The sequence below is a fragment of the Anopheles maculipalpis genome, chromosome 3RL, assembly GCF_943734695.1.
Source record: "Anopheles maculipalpis chromosome 3RL, idAnoMacuDA_375_x, whole genome shotgun sequence".
NCBI classification, from domain to species: Eukaryota; Metazoa; Arthropoda; class Insecta; order Diptera; family Culicidae; genus Anopheles; species Anopheles maculipalpis.
The window spans coordinates 54,549,569-54,570,257 of record NC_064872.1 but is presented as its reverse complement, the minus strand read 5'-3'; the positions used below and the strand labels follow the sequence as shown (position 1 = coordinate 54,570,257).

Here is a 20,689-nt window from a genome sequence, read left to right as displayed (position 1 = left end):
GTATTTATTTAGAATTAATTATTACGGTCCAGTGCCGCATTGTCAACACCGCTTGTGTTGAAAAAAAAAATTACAATCATATTGATAAGGCTCCTTATTCTTTGCCTTATCCCGGGCATACTCGGTTGTGGATGGTTGTGGTGGTGGTGATAATGATGATGATGTTGATGTATTGGCGGATGTTGTGAGTTTTGATGGTCCGGGACTATTGTTGTGACTATTGTTTTGATGGTGGTTGGTTACATCCGAGTTCCGGTTATTGTGGTGTTGTGGCCGTTCTATTGTTGACCTTTGTGGTTTGGTCTCAACTGTAACAAACAAATAAACATCGTTAAGACAGCACGAACATTTATTTGACTGCGTACCGTGTTCTCCAGTGCAGTCCAGCAATGACATTCCTAGCTCAATCTAGTCAACGTCCAATCAAAGGATGATCGACAAATATTTAAGGAGTATATTTGTTTGTATTTTTGATAATAATTTGTTTGAACATTGTTTCTTCGTTCGCTCTCGACAAAATTATTCTCATGACAGATTTTTCTTTTTAGTTGTTGTTCACACACTTCCCTAGTTTCCCACACTTCGATCTTCTCCTTTCAATTCTTTATAGTATTTTCAACACTTCTTGTACTAACAATACGGACAGGCTGTCCTTCATTAAATAAAAAAAAAACACGTTTTGTACTGGTATTGAACATAAATCCCAAGGAGTGTATTAATATAATTATTCTACTCGCTGAGAGTACGAGTACCTTTAAATAGCTACTAGCGATTGAAAACGTACGATGTAAAGTAATTTCACATTGGCTGAACCGCAGTATGTCGGATCCAGCAGCAACGGATCTGTAAAACCACTTGATAAGCGTTTTAGCAGACCAGCAGACTTTTCTAGCCTTAGACGTGATGGAATATATGCGGTGCTAAAACAAAAGCTTCGAATCCACCATACCATATAGATTCTTGACGGTTCCACTCTAATTAGCCTTAATTTAACTCTTTTGCGGAAATAGTCATGCATAATTGTGGCTACGGCTGAACGAGATGAAGTTGATTTAGATGTAGAAAGGATGAGGTGATTTTGGAGACAACATTTTGGAGATGCAATCTGCAGAGCTCCCATGTGAGAGGAAACGAAAGAACGTCTGCTTCGTCTAAAAAACAATTAGAACACCAAATATGACATCATTGACAAATATCACAAATCGAAGCGATTAAGGAAGCGGCCCTGTAGCCGAGATGATCTCTGAGTCGGTCTTCACACGACATGACCCTACATAAAATCCTAATCGGACCGTTTTCCCGTAGTGACTAGGACGACTGTGTGTTATCAAATAGTCCAGTAAGCCTTTACATCACTGGGGCGGCCCGATGGTGTAGGCAACAAGGGCGCCGGTCTTCAAACGGGGTAGGATCGGGGTTCAAATCCCATCCGGACCGTCCCACAGAGGTGAGGAATTGACTCTCCAACTACGAGGTACCCTTAGAGGTGTCCTTAGAGGTCGTTAAGTCGGGAAGAAGAATTAGCAGAGTATAAGAGTGATCAAGTGCGGCTCTTAGGAGAGGGAGGGAGGTGGAGAAGCAGATGATATTTCTGACGGAGGATCAATTGGATACGAAGACAATACTGTTGAACCGGGAAAAGGATGAAAAAACATGGAAAGAAGGAGGAATGGACAATTGATTCAACCTCTTTCGCACGAGTTTATTATGAAGAATAAGTTACATCACATCGTTTCTCATTCAAGATATCCGCTGATCCTGATTCCTCCTTCACTGTTTCGTTAAATCCTGTTTTCAATATTCTTCTCCGCACGATGATGCTATGTAATGGGTGAAGTAACAAGGAATTTACATTTTCCTTGTAACGCACAGTAACGCTGCTTAATGAACACAACCGGCTAATGAACTGCTACACACATAGACAAAGTACGGGACACGCCTCCTTTTTTGTTGAGTACATGAGCGCGAAACGCGCATTTAAGAGCCGCACAGTTTGGCTGTGTGAGAGAATGAACCATGAGCTAGCTCTCTGATGAGATGAGAGGAAATCTTTTGATATATCCATTATGTTCATCAATGACTGTTGCTTCATTCTCTTTCTGCGGTACCTAACACTTTTAATCGAAATCAAAATAAAAGATTCTCAAAATTTTCCCAACAAATAAGCCTTTGAAGTAAAATTGTTTGTAATATTCATAGTATAATTTTCAAATACTTCTTGACTTGATACTTACATTTTATTCTTATAAAACTACGATGATAAAATCGATCATTATCAGCAGCGGTATAGGATAAAATTAATTTAAAAAAAAAACACAAAATGAGACATTCACGATAGTGAGTAAACATTCTAAGAATATTTTGCAAAATATATGTCCTTGTAGGGAAGTAGTGTGCAACGGAGAGAATGAACACATCCACAACGCGAGAGACAACATAGTTCAGGCAAACGACGAGCGCGCGTTTCTTTAGGTCCCAATTGGACACGCTGGCTGGCCGGCAATGTACCCCCACTATCTGGCAATTTACACGAGTCAGTCGGACTCGAGTGAATTTAGTCATGTGTCGATAAACCAGCACGCGAAGAAGACGTACGCGCAAACGCTCCGTGAGCCTGTTCTCCACATGCTCGACGTATGTTGGAACTACGTAATATCTGGATCGCATCACCGCCGTAATTCGGCGCCAAGTGAAAGTGCGCGCTAGTCACTTGATCGCTTACAATCCGGTGTGATCGTGTGATTTCGTGTCGTTAGAAGATTCATCTTACATTTTGTCTAGTGCTTTGCTTGCGAATTTCGATTGCTAGCGATACCTGGTGTTATTGGGCCGTGTTGAACATCAGTACTCACCAGGCCACCCGAGTCGATAGAATGTTATCGAAGAACCTGATCGATCGTGTTATCAACGTGTGTTGATTGATGGTTGTTTAGCGCAAACCGTTCGAGTGGTACAAGTTTGTGAGTTTTATTTATATCCCTGCCGGTGTTAAATTTGAGTGTACATTTCCGAAAGCCGTACGATTGTATGCCAAACTAATTACATGATCGGATAGTGAATAATTAGTGATAAGTGGCGTACATCGTTACGCGTGTTTAAGGTAAACCTCGGTCTGTTGGAAAGTTCGAACGTGCTCACTTTTGGAGGGTCTAAACTCATCCATCTACCCACTACGCGCCACGCGCGTTCCTAAATCGTGTTGAAGTTTGTGTGATTAATGTTCTTAAATTTCCGACACTAATCGTGAGGTGGTACTCATTACCGGTTGCAGCAGGCGGTGCAAGTTTCGTACGGGGCGGAAGCTGATTGCGTTATCGGATGTGCAAATCGACCGATGGTCTAATCACACATGGTAATGAGAGTGGTGTGTGACTTGCAGCTAAGCCGTTCGAGACAGTGATAGAGTGTTATTCGATCTGTGGATAGTATGAGTTATGTCGCCTCAGTGCGCATTGCCTGCGTAACGTTATTGGTTCTGTAATTGTAACTGGTGTTTACTTGTGCGCAGTGAGTGTATTTTGTGAAAGTGAACCTAGAACATCTAGAATAACCTAGAACACAAACCTGTTCCTGCGTGGATCGTTTGCGATCTCACTGATAGGAACATTTGGTGTGGACATCGTTTTATGGATACAGCAGGAGATCAAATAGTACCGTCTACAAGTTTTTGGGTAATGCAGGTATGTTCATCAGAGATATGTTTTACTCTTTATCCAAAGAAAGGTTTATTGTACACAGAAATGTATCATAATGTGGGGAAGAAGACGATATCGGACGCGTCAAGGTACGCCATGTGGTGGAAAAGAAGAAATACGAATTTTTAATCGCGACGAAAACGGAACAACGTGAATATCTTTCTTCTCTTTGACTGTCCAGGCAGTCTGAAGATTCTAGATGAGAATCTTCTTTACTGGAACGTTGGAGACATCGTGGCCTTACCTTTGGTAGGAGGACTTTCGATGCTCATCGGCGGAGCAAGTCGGCCAGGCGACTTTGGATGTTCAGAAGTTTGAGGCCTTACCTTGGGTAGGAGGACACTCAAACCTCTAGAAAGAATTGAACGCAAGGTTTAGCTGGTTGCACCTTCTCTCTGGACAGCTCTTCAGTAACTGAGAAGACAACTGAGAAAAACGTGGTGCGATCGATTGCTGAGTCTGTTCAAAATGTGCAAGATATCATTCGTAATTTGTTCTATCTGATTGATATAGTTCGATGTGCATGAAGTTATTAATTTTGTGTTTGTTGTTTTGTATTGCTGACCGACGGGCGGTTAGTTAAAATCCCTACAGATGCATTTGTAGCATTCTTGATGCAGATTACTTGAGTTTAGCAGTGTTGCACAATTTTTTGGAATCGAAAATTGAAGACTCTCAGAGTCATTAAGAAAGATGTTCTATTCTTTCTGGAGCGTCCAAACTCTAGAGGTCTTCGCATGCTACACCTGGATTACTTGTCTAAAATGTGGCCTAAATAACTGGACATTCGATCCTGTATCTAGATCCTACGATCTAGTCCCAAACCGTAAGCAATTAGTTTAGTTACCACTATACACCTCACTCACTCACACGCGTTAAGGCAAGAAGCGAATATTACAAACAAAAACCGAAACAGCCCTGCAGAACGTTAGAAACGTACATATCACTGCTACTTCTGTTTGAGTTTTTGTTGCTGTTTATTTTATAGAGACTTTGGGTCTTTATGTAAGACCTCATTTGCCTCTTTCGGGTAAATAACTACATCTAGGGTTAAAAATAATTGCAGATATGGTTTAAAGTTTAAACTATGGCTATTGCTGATATGGTTCCTTCATTGTGAAGCTAACGCGATACACATTAAAATCTCTTTGGAAAGGCTATTAAAACGGATGAGTTTGATCTCTGTGTCTTTGCAAGAGTTTGCAAAGTCGGAGTCTAGTTGGTAGTTGGCTCGGTGTATGGAGAACCCGTGGTAATCGGTAAGGATGTGGTGGACGGTGATGTCAACACCAGAAGCTGCAGAGTGGAGGACTAGATCCGTCTAGGAGGTCGGTGTTACAGTGATGGTATAGGTGCATCAGTAAATGAGACACTTCTTGGTTCCGCACTGTGATAGTCTGGCAAGAGTCACATCCCTACTAGCAAAACCCTCTAAAAAGCCTCCTTAACCACTGCTGAAAAGAAGGTTTTTGACAGCTCCTATATAAAATCTGTAAAACCTCCTTTTTAAGCAGTGGTTTAGAAAGCTCTTTAGAGGGTTATTATTGTTCGCTTGCAGGTATATTTGCTAGTTACACCAAATTTTCATCACATAGGCAGATAACTAAACAAACTGCTCATTAATTCCACCTTATTTAAATTATTGCTCAATTTTTATTCGTTAATGGGCTATATTCCAGCGATTAGTTTTATCGACGCGATGTAAAGAAACGCTTGTAAAGCACTGTTTATAAAGCGATAAAAGTGCTAACAACGTCATAACAACATTTACAATATCACCAAACACGGTGGGTAAATTGGCCATGTATACTTTATGATGCACTTGCCAAGAAGCTTCCCTAAGCCCTTGAGCGTCAAGACAACATTTAACCGCAAGTCGTTGCAAATCCGTATTCCACACCAGATGCATCGTCCGGCTTCTCGGCACGATTGAAGACGCGCTCACTTTCTACACAAATATTTGCCGAAAGATGCCACTGGGCTGGGCGGAAGCGGAACGCCATCAGCGACCCTCTTTTACGCCTAGTGTCCTACGGTGTCGTGAAATTCCGACGGCTTCGATCGCTCACTCCATCATACACCACGTGCATTTGCTTATTAGCTTTAGACGCGCGTTAAAAGCCGTACATTGATAGGTAAAATAAATTATCATCGATTGGCCCTACTCGAGGAGGGCAAGCAAAAACGACAACCGATGGGTCGAATAGTCGATACGAAACAGACGAATAAAAACCAACGAAATGATCTCGCAAGCTCTCTGGAAATCAATGATTTCTATCAATAATCCACACACTGGGCAACGGGGCAGTAAGCCCACCGGTCGTTCAGCCGGTTGGTGCGTAGCGTGTGCCACCAATCATCAGGGAGTGAATTCTTGCGCGAGAAACGTAGAGTGACGGTGGATCATCAATAAATTAAGTCCGTTGGGCGCTGTGGTGCTGCGGTGAGGAGCATGATGATGGTGATTAGTTTGCTCATCGAGCTGGGCGCACGATCCCGCGCACACGAGATGAGTACGACTGTACGAGGATTGCCCAGACCTATCGTCTGGGCGAGGATAAACTGTACGAAGCAACGTCGGTTCAGCGCGAGAGAAACCAGGGCAAATGGTGCACGATTGCCGCACGTTTTCGCCCGCATAGATGGGGATGGGGCAGACATATTGAAGAAGCTTTTGGAGCCGGATACAATCTACAACGCTAGAAGGTGGCACAGGAAGCGCTAGAACGTCATGTCGAATAAAAGCGAAAGAAAATGAGATAAGCGCAGCGTGATCGGTATGGGTGGTTCGATTTTGTTGTTGTTTTGGGTGGTTTTAATCGATGGATAAATTATGCGAATTTTACAGCCCCGTGCCGATCGATCAAATAAATCGATGACCATGATGATGATGACGGTGTCGTTTGCTTTCGGACAGCGAACCGTGAGCGGATTTCCATATCAGCTGCTCGCGCCGAGGGTCAGGTGTGCTCGAAATAAATGGTGACCGTTTGAAGTGTGGATAGTGGAACGGAGTTATTTACCATTTCGGTAAAGATAGTGAAATATGGTTTGTGCTCATTCCTTCAAATGGAAACAATTCGTCTTTTGTTTGTAATAGAAGCAAGCTAGATTTATCACGTCGTTGATATCTTTTTTCGAAAATAACGAAAAACGGACAACAAGCTTTGTATAGTTCAAATTGACTTGTCGAATTGACGAATTGACTGTAAATTCGTGATGTGTAAAACATGGGTTTACTGAGGTCTACAGCAACCATTTCACACATTTCAATTCCAAACTGGAGCTGCGTATGTGACTGATTAAGAAATTGTCAATTTCTTTAACCGATATAACTGGGAAAACACTGATATCGTCGCCGTCGAATGGATTATGCCATTTAATTGTACTCCCTAAAGCCTAGCAGAATTTAATAAAGAATTCTTCTTATCGATAAAATAATAGCAAAAGTAGAAATAATAGCATTTTTTGAGGTTTTCTGCATTTGATCTTGATGCACAAGATCTTCACTCACTGACTCTCACTCATGTTGGCCTGCTCTTTTAAAGAGCACGTCGTCGTGACATGGCCCGGTCAACAATAGATTTCCAGGAAGCTCGATCCCTGGCTGCAGCTTCCCATCCCTGGCTGCAGCTTCCCTAACCGATCTCCGACAAGTCACCCTTCACCTGATCGAGCCAACGAACTCGCTGTGCTCCCCGACGCCTCGTGCCGAACTGGGGGCCGAAGAAGAATACCTTCTTGGCGGGGCATGAGTCCGGCATCCTCATAACATGCCCCAGCCATCGTATCCTGCCGGTCTTTGCTACCATCAGGATGTCCGGTTCTCCGTATAGCTCAGCAAGCTCGTGGTTCATCCTTCTTCTCCACACTCCATGCTCGAGCACACCGCCAACGATGGTCCGGAGGATGCGACGCTCAAACACGCGAAGAGCGTTTGCATCCTCCGCTCGGATGGTCCAAGACTCGTGGCCATATAGGACCACCGGGCGAATCAGTGTGCGATATATCTCACATTTCGTGCGGCCTCGAAGTCTTCTGGATCTCAGCAGACGGTGAAGGCCGTAGTAGGCACGATTCCCCAGGACACTGCGTGTCCGGATTTCGCTGCTGACATCGTTATCCGAAGTTACGACAGTCCCAAGATAGCAGAACTCCTCTACTACCTCGAGGTTGTCGCCGTCGACTAACACGCTGCTTCCCACTCGGGCTCTATCGCGATCAGAGTCTCCGGCAAGCACAAGATCTTCAATCAGGATTTAAAAAATGTCAGGAAAACACTGCAAACACTGCTCTACTTTATCAGGCTCTTCAATGAGCTATGATGAGCTTTATAGCTTAATCACAATGAGAGCATCATCTACCGGACTATAGCAAGTCTGTGGAAAGCAGCCATGAAAGTCTTCTTCATCTTCTTCTTCTTTTTGACATAACGACCTCTAAGGTCGCGCTGGCCATCTGATGGCTTGCTCGATTTGCCAATACCACACAGTTGGATAATTAGTCCTCATTACGGGAGGACGGTCCGGATGGGATTTGAACCCCGTTCCTACCGTTTGAAGACCGGTGCCGCTGTTGCCTACACCATTGAGCCGCCCCTAGCCATGAAAGTCATCTAAGTTAAATGTCATCTGTTGATTTTGAATATGTAAACAGGAATTGAATGAGTAAAAATCAATTTGTGCAAGCGTTTGCAATGTTCATTTCCCGACACCAACCAGAGCAATAACCGTTTTCTTGATCGGACATCATCACATCTTCTTTTTAAAACCTTCGAGGTTGGTACACAGTTGAACTTCCCGGTTGGGACACGGAAGTAACATTATTTAACTCTGATGTCCCGGATGGAAAACGATTTTTAGTTAATCGGCTGATAACTTTTCGGAAGTGAAACTGTCTCCTTACAGGATCTCAAGATAAACATACTCCTAAGACACTTCAATATGTTTTGGAAATCAAGACATTCGTTCGATGAAACATGTGAGCGGGAAGAGCGCCTTCATCTTCATAAAATATTTCATCATAACTTTCCCTTCCCCTTAAAAAACTATGTATAAATCCATTAATCTATCATGTACTTCAATAATTTAATTAATTTAAAACCATTGTCACTGTTAGACCCTTTCCCACACATCCCGAACCCGATCGTACACGAACCCGATCGTACCAAAAACTACCAAAGGTTAAATGTCAGCTTCACCTGCGAACAATCCTTGCTAGTGCGCACGCCGAAAAACCTGTTTGCGCAAGCATGCAAGCATAATGACATTAGTGAAAACCTTTTTTTCTCGTCGTGATACCGTGGGGGAGTGGAAGCGGAATGATGCTACCCGCTGCCGCCGTTTTGTTCGCAGGGTGTTGCAATTGCGATACTTTCCGTGTTCGTTTCCCAAATGTCAGCATCGATACGCGGCATGCGATGCGATTTGTGCAACGGTGCGACTGCAGGTGCAACTGCATTTTTCATGATTTTCCACATCCAATCCAATCCCGTTGCATCGGCATTGCATTATGCAACCGTTTGCTGATGTCGGGCTGCAATTTGCTACACTACATTGCCCTGTAGCCGCTGCCGTAACAGCAGCAGCTAGCGCAGGCGCAGGCGAAATGAAAACAAAAAGGCATCGATGTTTAGTCAAATGTCACACCATTGACACATTACCGTATCTTTTTTTCTTTTTAAATGCTTCTTTTTTTGTTTCCTCTAATGTTGTCCTTCCAACATAACCCTCGTTCCTCGTACATCCATTTGCCTGTATTTGTTTTTGTTTATTGTAATTCCTTCATCTATTCTTCTACGAAGCGGAGTGAAGTTGAGGTAGATCAATTGGAAGATCATGATTGGAGTGAATGATAAAACTATCGACGAACAAAACACAGCTGATGCGGTAGCATTCAGATACAGTTCATACATCCATTGTGTCCCATCGCTTCCCAATGCAAGTTGGTAGTAGCGATATCTTTGGAAACGATGTCCAAGGCAGCAGCTCCACCTTACCAAACCCTCCGGAAGGCCACCGTACCAGGGAGCATGTCTTATGTTGCGCTTTTTTTGTTTCTTTGTAGTTTTGCCCGCGGAAACGATTAGACAACAGTGACCTCGCGAAGCGAATCATTCCATTACTTTACTGGGTTGTGAGTTTTACGATTGTTTGCTACTCGGGTGATTTCTAGGTGCGCAAGCGCACGAATCTACTCCCTAACGCATGACCTCTGTCGTAGTTGCTGTAGGTCTTTTCTTGAGATAATTCAATTCACAGCTATAAATCGTTCGTTCTCTAATTTAGCAAATAGAACACAAGGCTTAATGCTCATTTTTCCTGTACTGTAAGACGTTGGGAATTGGTTTTTCATTATTTAAACTGAATTTAATTGTTCAGTGTTATGGAGCTTGCCGAACGTTGAGCAGAAGGTTAGCTCTGGAAGGAACAAAAAGTTGATCTTGTATTCACTCCGGGAAGGGAAATTCAGTAACTGGGCGGAAATTAAAACAAATTCAATTATAGATAATGTCGGTGCGATAACGTCAACTGTTGGTGTCTTTAGCTTACCGATTCCTCGCCTTTCTTTCCCTTTCTTCTTCACCCTTCATCCATAGTCCACGGTTTGTTGTCGATCGATTGGTACAGAACGGTGGTGAAGTTGGCAAGTTGCAAATGTAACGGGCGGCTGGCAACGAACGGGTTGGCAAAGTGGGCAGCAAAGAAACATGAATAATTGCATTAAATTTTGTGCAAATGATTCAATTCTTACCGTCAATTGTTCTGCTCGGTCGCCGCAGTGCAACAGGAAGCCACCATGCACAAGGGTACCGTGCCCGCGGTTCGGAGTTTTGTGTCTGTCCCGTTTTATTGGAAGCACGGAGGGCAGGATTGTTACAGTGCTACGGTGTACAACAATCTGATTAATAAATTGAATCACGATTTTCTTCTGCCACGATGTGGTGCGGTTTCATTTCGGTGGGAGACCCCTGTTACTGGTGGGTTGATTTCTTCTGCTGCCAAGAACACGGCACGCAGTAATCAGCCGGCAACGATTTGTCGCCTTGTAATGATGTATGGCTGGCGGTGGATGTACTGTTGTTTTTATTTTGCTTCACTGTTGGGCCGGAAAACGGAGGGAGAATTGAAGGATATGGAGTGACAGAAACATCTATTTCTGAAAGCCATCAGAACGCTATCACTTGTTGGAGTTCATGTAAAAGTTGTGATCACTGAGAGGATTCATTACATCACTAAAATGATGAAAAAGTTTATTTAAGTATGTGTTATTAATTTAATCAATTTTTTAAGCAATCATTTTGAGTAAAATTAAGTATTCCCGTAAGTAAAATCATTCCTAGAATATTATTCATAAAAGCCCACACGATTTTCTATCTTTTGTTTTATTGTTACTCTATCGATTCGAAAATACAACAGGTGCAAAATACATTGACCTCTCACACATTTGATACGGCTCGTATTTTACATTCATAAATTTCACCAACGAAAAGCCTAAAAGGGGTTCCCAGCAAACTGTTGCGCGTTACCACTTGTGAAGTTTTGTTGGCAGCGCGGGTTTTTGTTTTAACCATGCACCGTAACATATTGCAGGCCAATCGAGGGGCGCCCAAGTCAACAGGTCAAATTGGGAAATTGATCGATCTATCAACTCGTTCAAATACTCCCTCGCGTTTGCATCGCATTAGCACCGAAACTGGTAGGGCCTCGGGGAAAGACAATGCGCACCACCAGTTTTACTGTCCGCAGTGAGTAAACGGGCGTGAAATTCATGTGAAAATCGATTTCCCTATTGAACTCCCCCGGGGACCGATGTGTCTAATTGAAAGCGACATGGGAAAACCCTCTATTCGCTCTTGCCAGTTTGCCCCTTCTTCTGGCCTGCCTTTTCGAAGTTCCGAAGTCCAAACTGACAACTGTTGCGAACTGTACGCTGCACGAGGAAGGTGGGCAAAACTGAACGGATTCGCTGACGAAGAAGCGCCAACATTTTCGATCCCATCGATGTTGGAGGCGTTGGCCTCGAAGAATCAGGTTAAAGTGCAATCCCGTGTGCAACGTGCTGTCGCAGCGGGTCACAAAAGGGAAACGGTGCAGTCTGGTCCTGAGTTTGTCTGTCGCTCATAATTAATCAACTGCAACGGCAAGAAGAAGAAAAAAAAACCTAAAGTACGCAGAGGCTTAGTTTGCCAAACACTAGGGAGTTGGTACGATGCAGTCGTGAGGTTGAGCCGGTGTGGAAGCTTCTTCTTGGCCTGCTGCCTACGCACAACCCGTTACATCCGTAAGCGATCTGTGCCCGCCGTCGTGGTCTAACCATAGAAGGGAAAATGTTGCGCATACGTTCAACGACAAAAGTCCCTCGGCAACGGAATTGTGCAATTGGTACGAGAATGAATGAAAGAACTGAATGAGAACACATCGACATGCAGAACGGTTTTATGTGTCCGGGAGTGTATGGTTAGTCCATCTTAACAGAGTCGCCCGATGAGATCTTTTATTAGAATCGATATTTATATATAAATATTTAATCAATAATTTAACTGAATTTTATTTGCGATTTCGATCAAAATACAAAAATAACACCTCTGACAACAAATTTTAAATACAAAACAGTATATAATAAAATTCAAAAACAAAATAAATGGATGAACATATTTTATTGGATGTTCTTTGAACATTGAAGCAACTGGTTCAATCTTTGGTTTTTACGTACACCAAAGACACCGTTCTATGCTTATCCATCCATAATACTCGATTGCTCAGTAAGCATGAAAACGGTACGTAAACGGTGCTGGGTAATATGTGTTTCCGCTTCCATACCGGCAGCGGAAGGATGCCAAAACAGCACCACCGGGTGCAGCGAAGCGTGGCGTTGCGGCACCATGTTTCGAAATGCCCTTTCCGATGCGTTTCGTCCGATGTTTTCTACCGCACCGTGTGATCGTTTGCGCTGGGTTCGCTTCCAATCAACTCGCGTCGGAACAACGCTGGTGCATTGCAATCTTTCGGGCCAAATGTTATTGGATTGCTTCGACCCAGCCAAAATGGGGGGGTTTTTTTTGTGCAAAGCGAGATTGTTCCCTGCGGAACCCACGGTTCACTGGAATAAAATAAAATTCGATGCCCACCGTAATGAGCACACAAATTTATCACCTTTTAGGGAGTCGTAACTAGGCACTTCAATCGGCAAAGCGATCGCGAATGGGTAGCGGAGCACCCGGTTAGAGCAGTGGGTTAAAAACGCGTTTGTGCAATAGTGTGGGGCAGTGTGGTGGTAAAGCCCCCGACAAAGCCTAGAGAAGGTAGAGTCGATAGGGGAGGCGAAAAATATTTTTTCGAGAGCTGCCATCGAATAGATCCTAACCGTAGTCAATAAACGAACAAGCATCTGCAGTGCCGTACGGTAATGTATTAATTCATTTCCATACCGAAACCGTAGGACCCTATTCCAATTCCGACCAGCCAGATCACGAGATTGGTTTCCACTGCCACACGGGGACTGCATAGTTTCGAGTGTACCAGGGTAGACAAAACCGATACGGTACGATCATCGTAAACATCTACTTTTCCGCACTCCACTTGGAATGCTTGGTACGAAAATTCGACGCCTAGCGGGGCATCATCATCATGTCATCGTCGTTTGCGGTGTGTGCGAGCGATCGCGAGAGAAGCGTGAAAAGCGCAGTACGTGGGCACCCAGAAACGTGCATAATGGCCAACCCCGCAGGGGAGTCCTGTGGGCTGTGGGACAAGAAAAATGGAACCCTCGACTAGGCCTTGCTGATTGGCAGGAAATCCGTCCGTACGGTTGCGAGAGCGTGCCAGCGCGCACGGAGACATCTCGCAATTAAAATTCGCTAATTCCTTTGCCACAACGGTGTTGGCCGGTTTGTTGGTGTGCACCGTCAGTCAGTCAGCCATCCAACCACCCAGCAAGTCAGCTGCAACTTGCGACGGCGCTGCAAACTCTCATGCATGATGATTCATCCATGCCGTACATGCCGGCGGCGGCGCATTCGGCTTTACTGGTGAATCGCGCGTACTACACTAAGCTGGTGTGGTGTGTATAATTGTGAAAACCAATAACCGACTTATGATGATGATGATGCTGAGGTTGGTTGCGAGCGGATGTTCAGCGAGCTTGCGAGCTTTTGGCACAGGCTGGGTGGTGATTTAGGATACAGGGCGAGGCTTCAGGTGAAAAGTGATAAACTGCCATGCACGGTAGAACGAAACGAGACGCTTTTACGCTGTGCGCTTTTGTCATTTATCTGGCAGAACGAATCAATCCGTAAACAGTGCGACTTAAATGCTTTGACTGGATGGAGTAGGGTGTTGCAATTGATTAGATTTGGTTGCATGTTATTACACGGTTGAACTATTCCCATGAAAATCTAACGTAGTAAATAGATTAGAAGTAGTAAAACGATTTTAGTCGTAAGGATATTTCTATTTTAGTTTCGATTTTTAATAACTAGTTGGAGAATATGTGTTTAGTAAGTCATCCATAATAGACAGTACGGCGCAAGCCATCAAAATAAACAAAAAAACATCATCCATAACACCTTCAGGCCTTCCAAACTTCAAAGGGGCCAACATCAGAGAGTGCCTTTTTTGCTTCATTTATTCATAGAGGCTTTGAGTTTTCTTCTTCTTCTTCTTTTTGGCTTAACGACCTCCTAGGTCACGCCGGCCATCGACTGGCTTGCTAGTATGGTAGTCAATCCTCACTACGAGAAGACGGTCCTGATGGGATTTGAACCTGCCGTTGAGTCCTGCCGTTTGAAGACCGGCGCTGCTGTCGCCTGCACCACCGGGCCTGCGAACTTTAAGTTTTAAAAACTACATTGACCTCTCTCTAGGAGACTTCAATATACAGGATGTGTGTGAAAGGATATGGGCCGTACGATGATCTCAACGAAATTGCAACCTAAATATCCTGCCTGCAAAGCTTTTCTAAGCCGTTCACATATTTTGATGAGGAGTGTGGTAGATCCAAAATGACACTGAAAGATGAAGTCTGATAATAAAATAAAGAAGCTTGTACAGCTTATTTTAAACTATTTGTATATTCAAAGTCTGTAAGACAAAAGTTCATTGTTGAATTATTTAATTGCTCGGTGATAAAACCGGTACTCCTTCATGGGAAGTTGATAATCGATTGATTGGCACAATGTTTAGTCTATTTTTTGTGGCAATTTCCGCTTGATCATTAATACTTTTGCTCCCATCCATCGCGCCCATCCATCCCTAACGAAATAGGGGTAAATTCACTGGAAAAATCCTCCTCCAAATCGGCCGAACTTAAACGCATGACCGGAGTACCCAGTGAAGCGAAAAATATTCATGCTTCGTCAGTGAAAGGAATAAATTAGTTTTAATATTCAAAACGGTCGTCCAGCGCGACATTGTAGCAGCGGGGATCACATGTCACACACACACACACACAAAAAAGGCAGTGAGGTCATGTAGCGTATCAATGCACTTATGATCTACCTAGGGAGGAAATTGCCGGCAGAGTAACGTGAAATGAAATCGATTATGTGGGGAAAAAGGCAAAATGTTCACATACGGATGAGGGCTCTGAAAGTATCCGATAGCGGAAGTTCGGCTTCTAATAGCACCAATAGCACTTCCCGTACGCGTCAAAAAATACTGAGACCGAGTCAACTTTACCGAGCAAAACATCCTAAACATATTGATGCTTTTTTCCTTCGAGTCATCATTGACTGTTAGATCGACTAGATCGGCGAAGTTAAAATTTTTGTGACAACCGAAAAGAGTATATTTTGGAGCACGGCTCGTGAGAGACCGGTGTCGGATGTTTGCGTTTCCTCGCGATGGGCAAATATCAGCGGCACGCGGTGCAGTGTTTGTAACACGTTTGGCAAACAATCTAGGGCTCTAGTAACCCGGGGTACGTCAGTTTGTTTCGCAAAAGCGCACAGCACAGCTATTCGCCGCACGGAATGCGCATGCCGAAGAATGCAAATGGCCGACATCGGATCGATGAGGGTTCCATTGCGGGTTGTGTGTCATGACCGTGCTTTGAACCGCCTGAACCTGATACTACGAAACAAAAACCTTGATCGTAGAGCTCAGAGCATTGTTCCCAATCAATTTTGTATTTATTCAAAACTTTCACTACAAGTTCTTCACTCATTTTCTGATGATGTTTAAAGATTCAAAACTGAAATTCCAATCGACAGAAAAATAGAATTACTAATGTCTTTCAATCGATGAGTACCAGCTCGAAGACTAACTACTGGAGCTGTTTTATGCTTCGAGGAAGATGATATTTATGTTGCAGGAAATGGTGAAGCAAACAAGCAGTTTTTGTGTGCGCCTGTCTGTTCGGCAACTTCCTCTGTAAGGGTGGCCATTACTTTGTAGATACGGTGGAATTTGGCCACCCTTAGGTCTCTTTCTTACGACCACGTTTGTACATACAGATTAATGCTTCCTCGCGCTTCTCTGCAATGCTGTCTGCTGCTATCCTTGCACCATTGCCATCGCCAGCTCATCGGTCGATACTCGTACATAACATAAACCGAACCGGTAAAGTGTTATTATGCGCTCGACTGGTCAAACAAATAAAACTCTTCCCGTCCCGCATTACATATCGGTGGAGAGGTTTACCGAAAAGACATAGACACGCATACACGGGCACAAAACAACCAGCAAGGCAGTCAAAAATGGTACGCACCGGTGACATATGATCATGCTGCGTGGTATCGCCGCGTTCCGTAACGATTGAGTGCGTGTGTTAGTGTGTCTATTCGGCGATATTTTCTGATATTGGTGAGGGTGGATTTTTCTGACGGGGCTGGAATTTTTATGATTATTTTTCGACGACCGCTCGAATGGTTCGGATCGATTCGCTCAGACCGGAAATGGTTGGAGCGAGTCGGTAAAACTAGTAAATGGAGAACCGTCCCCCGATGCTCCGACCATCAGCAAACAGAAAAGAAGGCATTTCGACAGAGTGAAACTGTAACCGTACGCTGACGTACTTGTCGCCAGGAACAAAGCACTGCATGTGAGTATCGCATGGCTGCGCAACAAAAAAAAAAACACACACACACACACAAATCACACATACACACATGCGCACTCCCTAGTAAATCGGCCGACATTTTGTACATCGGTAGCAAAACGGTACGGGTGTTTGGTTCGGTTTTCCCATTTTTTTTATGTCATCATCCCATACTGCCCCCGTCAAACAATGTCTCAAAGAGAAGCCCCATCATCATTAATCTCACTCATGCGCAAATGAGCGCGTTCGTGACCCTTCAGGGTAGGTGGTACACCCGCGAGCCTCGATATGTTCAGGTTGTAGTTCGTAGCTTTTTCCACGCTTCACTGCGGGTGAACCATCGGGTGTTTGGGGGTTCTTCCCGCTGTGCGCACCTCCACAACTAGATCAGATTTGCTTAGTGGTGGTAAGCCGCCACTGTTGTGACCGCAAAACTCCATCTACTACCGTACAGTGCGGAACGTGACAGAAGCTACCTGGCTTCGGGCGCCAAGCCACCGCACTCCATTTTCCAACCTCAGCTAACGGGCCGGAATCACTCAACGAAAACCACCATCGGCACAATAGCAACAGCCGTAGCCATTTTGTACGTCGGATCAGTTTTCCACATTTTTCCACTAACCCGTACACACGCACACTGGGCTAAATATGAAACCCTCACCCGGTACGTCATAGATTTAACGTAGCGTGTCGGCTTTCGGCCGCTCTCAGCCAATAGGAAAAGCAGTGATTTTCAGCATTTTCATCGCACGTTGTGAGTGGGAGCTGTGTGGTTTTGTCGTTCGGAATGAAGTGAAGGAAAAATTGGTAACGAACACAAAATGGTGCGTTCTACGATATCGGGGGAGGGAAATAGCTTTCCATTATAATGGCGAACATGGAGAAGAAATATGCTTCCGGTGGTTTATTGATTTGCCGTACTTTTTGTTGAATCATGCCGGGGTTGTACGCTTCTGAACAATAGTAGCGTAATGCTTTATAAGTTCATATAAAAAACCTGTGCTTGTAAGTTTAATTTTGATTTATAAGGTGAATAAAGCAAAAATAAAAATAAGTGATAAGTTTTAGAAACTATATAGAAAAAATATGTTTTTGAGAGCTTTTTTTATTTGATTTGAGCTTTTTTGTTTTGCATTAAAAAGGATATACTACTAAAGCTGAAAAAGAGTCAGTAGAGTCTATGTTGGTGCTTATAGGTAGCATTTAATAGTATTCTGATTGTATTCTTTCATATTCCTGTGTCTGGTTTGTATCTTTCGAGCATAAACTCACCCCATTCGCACTCATCACATCCTGCCGCAGTAGAATCCGGAACTGCTCACGATCCCGCGCCGTTGTCCGCCAATCCGTTATCCCGGCCTTGATGGCGGCACCTCATGGCGGGATGGATGGCACCTCAATTTGGGCCTACCACGCCTCTTCTGTCGATGTGGACGGCCTAAAAGGACTTTCTGAGCTGGGTCGTCCGATGCCATGCGTATAACATGGCCAGGCCAGCGGAGCCTGGCAAGCCTTATTTGCTGCACAACGATGAGGTCGACAAACAATTCATACAGCTCGTCGTTGTAGCGGCTCCTCCATTGTCCTGCCACACTTACGGGGCCAACGATCCTTATGAACATCTTCCTCTCGAACGCAGCTAAGAGGGCTTCGTCTGTTTTAGACAGGGTCCATGTCTCAGAGGCGTATGTGAGTACTGGAACTATAAAGGTACGGTACAGTCCCAGCATCGACCGTCACGACAGGTTTTTTGAGGTGAGATGTTTCCTCAGGCTGTAGAATGACCGGTTGGCAACCAGCATCCTAGCGTGGAACTCCGTCTCTATGCTGTTTTCGATGCTGACTTTTGACCCGAGATAGGTGAAGTTTTGGAAGACTTAAAATTTGCGGTCACCTATCCGTACATCACCTCCACGTAGTTCCGGATTTCTTACTAGGGCCGCTGATGGTGCCACCATCAATTTGCTCTTTGCCTCGTTAATCTGCTACCCGAGATTTTCTGTCGCCTGCTCGATACTTTGGTATGCCTCTGCTACTTGCGAGAGCCGCAGACCAATGAAGTCTATATCATCAGCATATGCCAGGATCTGGGTTGACTTATTGAAGATGGTTCCCGAAGTCTCCCGCCCTCTCTAGCACCAAGTTGAATAGGAGACAGTCGAGCCCATCTCCCTGACGCAGGCCTTAAGTGGTAGCAAAGGACCCTGAGAGTTTTCCATCCAACTTCACCTGGCATGTGACGTTGGTCATGGTCATTCTAACAAGCCTGATCAGTTTGGCCGGGATTCCAAAAGAGCTCATAGCCTCGTAGAGTTTACCCTGGCTATGCTATCATATGCGGTCTTGAAATCTACGAAGAGATGGTACGTGTTCAACTACTATTCAGCCATCTTCTCAAACATTTGCCACATGGTGAAGGTCTGGTCAGTGGTTGATTGTAAAGTTGTTGTAAGCGTCCTCAAAATCCCCTTTCTGCTTGCTACTGTCAGGATGAATTGTTACTTCCACTGTCACTTAAATAGCAATGTTATTTCTTTTAATATCCAACATCATTCTTCGAAGATGTACCACCTTGTAAGACATCGAACTTCCAACAGTGATCTTGGTGTTTGGACATCAATTTAATGGCTAACGAACATCGGTGTCGGCAAATCTACCCTTCGCCTCATTTCTCATTGCTCGGATTTGTGTAACATCCACGATCCTTGATGTTTGAGGGCGATCCTCAAGCATCTACCGAATGCACGCCGCATAAATTTCCTTTGTAATATCAATATCCGTTTTTATACAAATTTGAGAGTGATTTGGAATGAATGTCTATTTAAAATATGGTTTTGGTCAAAACTTTTCCTCCTTACACTCTGCACTTTATCCTAAGTTATGTTGGTTTAGTATGAAGTTCAATAAAACAAAGATTTACTTTCACTTACTATTCAACGCACAAACGATTCTTAGTGACATTGAACAAACGTTCGCTAAATCCATTATTGTAAAAAAAAAAAATTACAGATCATTTTGCAACAACTCATGCTTTTAACACCTTCTAATTCGCACCCTTTGCTAACGGAATCATACCCACCCCGGGTGCGATTGCGATTCCTTTCTGTAACGTCTCAATGATCCTTACGGGTTTCAAGTGTCCTCACCTCCGTTTATCCATCCCATGGCTGTCAAATTCTTGACGACTTAGTTGACACTAACTGTGCTCGGGCAAAATCTGGATCCAAACACACCTACCCCGGTTCGCACACGTATAAATCGCACGTAAGCGTCAACGATATAATTCCTGTGCCCGATTGCTGAGATAATAATGTTGTTGCGCGATTGCGCGGATTGATGCTGGCCACGAACGGATGGTTGACATTTATAGATAGCTGAGGGAGAAGAAAAATGTTAAGCAAAAAAAAACAAGAAACTTTAACTATCACAACAATCACAAAACGGCCTCCGGCATACACCCGCAGATCGTGGTGCTGGCACGGCAATAGAAACGATCCGTTCGAATCCGGAATATCTTGAGTAAAAAAAAAAAAGGGTAAGGAACATGTATAAGCAACAACACAGTCTACGGCGATTGACGAATTGCACTAGAAGTGGTCGATAGTTTCAAATTGAATTGTGGCGGTGATCGTTCGACCATGCCCGGTGTATGGTGCGCTGTAACGCATCTTGCCTAAAAGGTGTCGCCAGTGGCGAGTGTCAGATAGCAAGAAGATAAATTTGTCCTCTAGCCAAAGCGCCGCACTGGGAACTGACAGCTCCGATACAGCGCTACCCCGTTCAACGCTATAGTGCCAACACGAACGAAAAACATCACTCATTTCCAATGGTTCGTGCGTGCAATTGGCCACGATCAAACGAACCACAGCAAATGGACTTGTTGTAGCAGTCGCGGCAAAGGTTTGCTAACATCAAACGATTGACTGCCGATTGAAAATTGGATGACATTTTCCGAT

The 20,689-nt window shown here is 44.1% G+C and overlaps 2 protein-coding genes across 2 annotated transcripts in view; one reads left to right on the top strand and one right to left on the bottom strand.

Annotated features, from left to right (window-relative positions):
* LOC126563180 (selenoprotein F) overlaps positions 1 to 20,689 on the bottom strand; it is an 805,869-nt gene that overhangs the window by 174,593 nt on the left and 610,587 nt on the right. The window lies entirely within an intron of this gene.
* The window catches only part of LOC126563591 (dendritic arbor reduction protein 1-like), a 110,727-nt gene continuing 93,604 nt past the window's right edge, over positions 3,567 to 20,689 (top strand). The window contains exon 1 of the mRNA XM_050220236.1: positions 3,567 to 3,680. Within this exon, the coding sequence (XP_050076193.1) occupies positions 3,627 to 3,680 (54 nt within the window). The 5' untranslated portion in view covers positions 3,567 to 3,626. The remainder of the gene's footprint in view (positions 3,681 to 20,689) is intronic.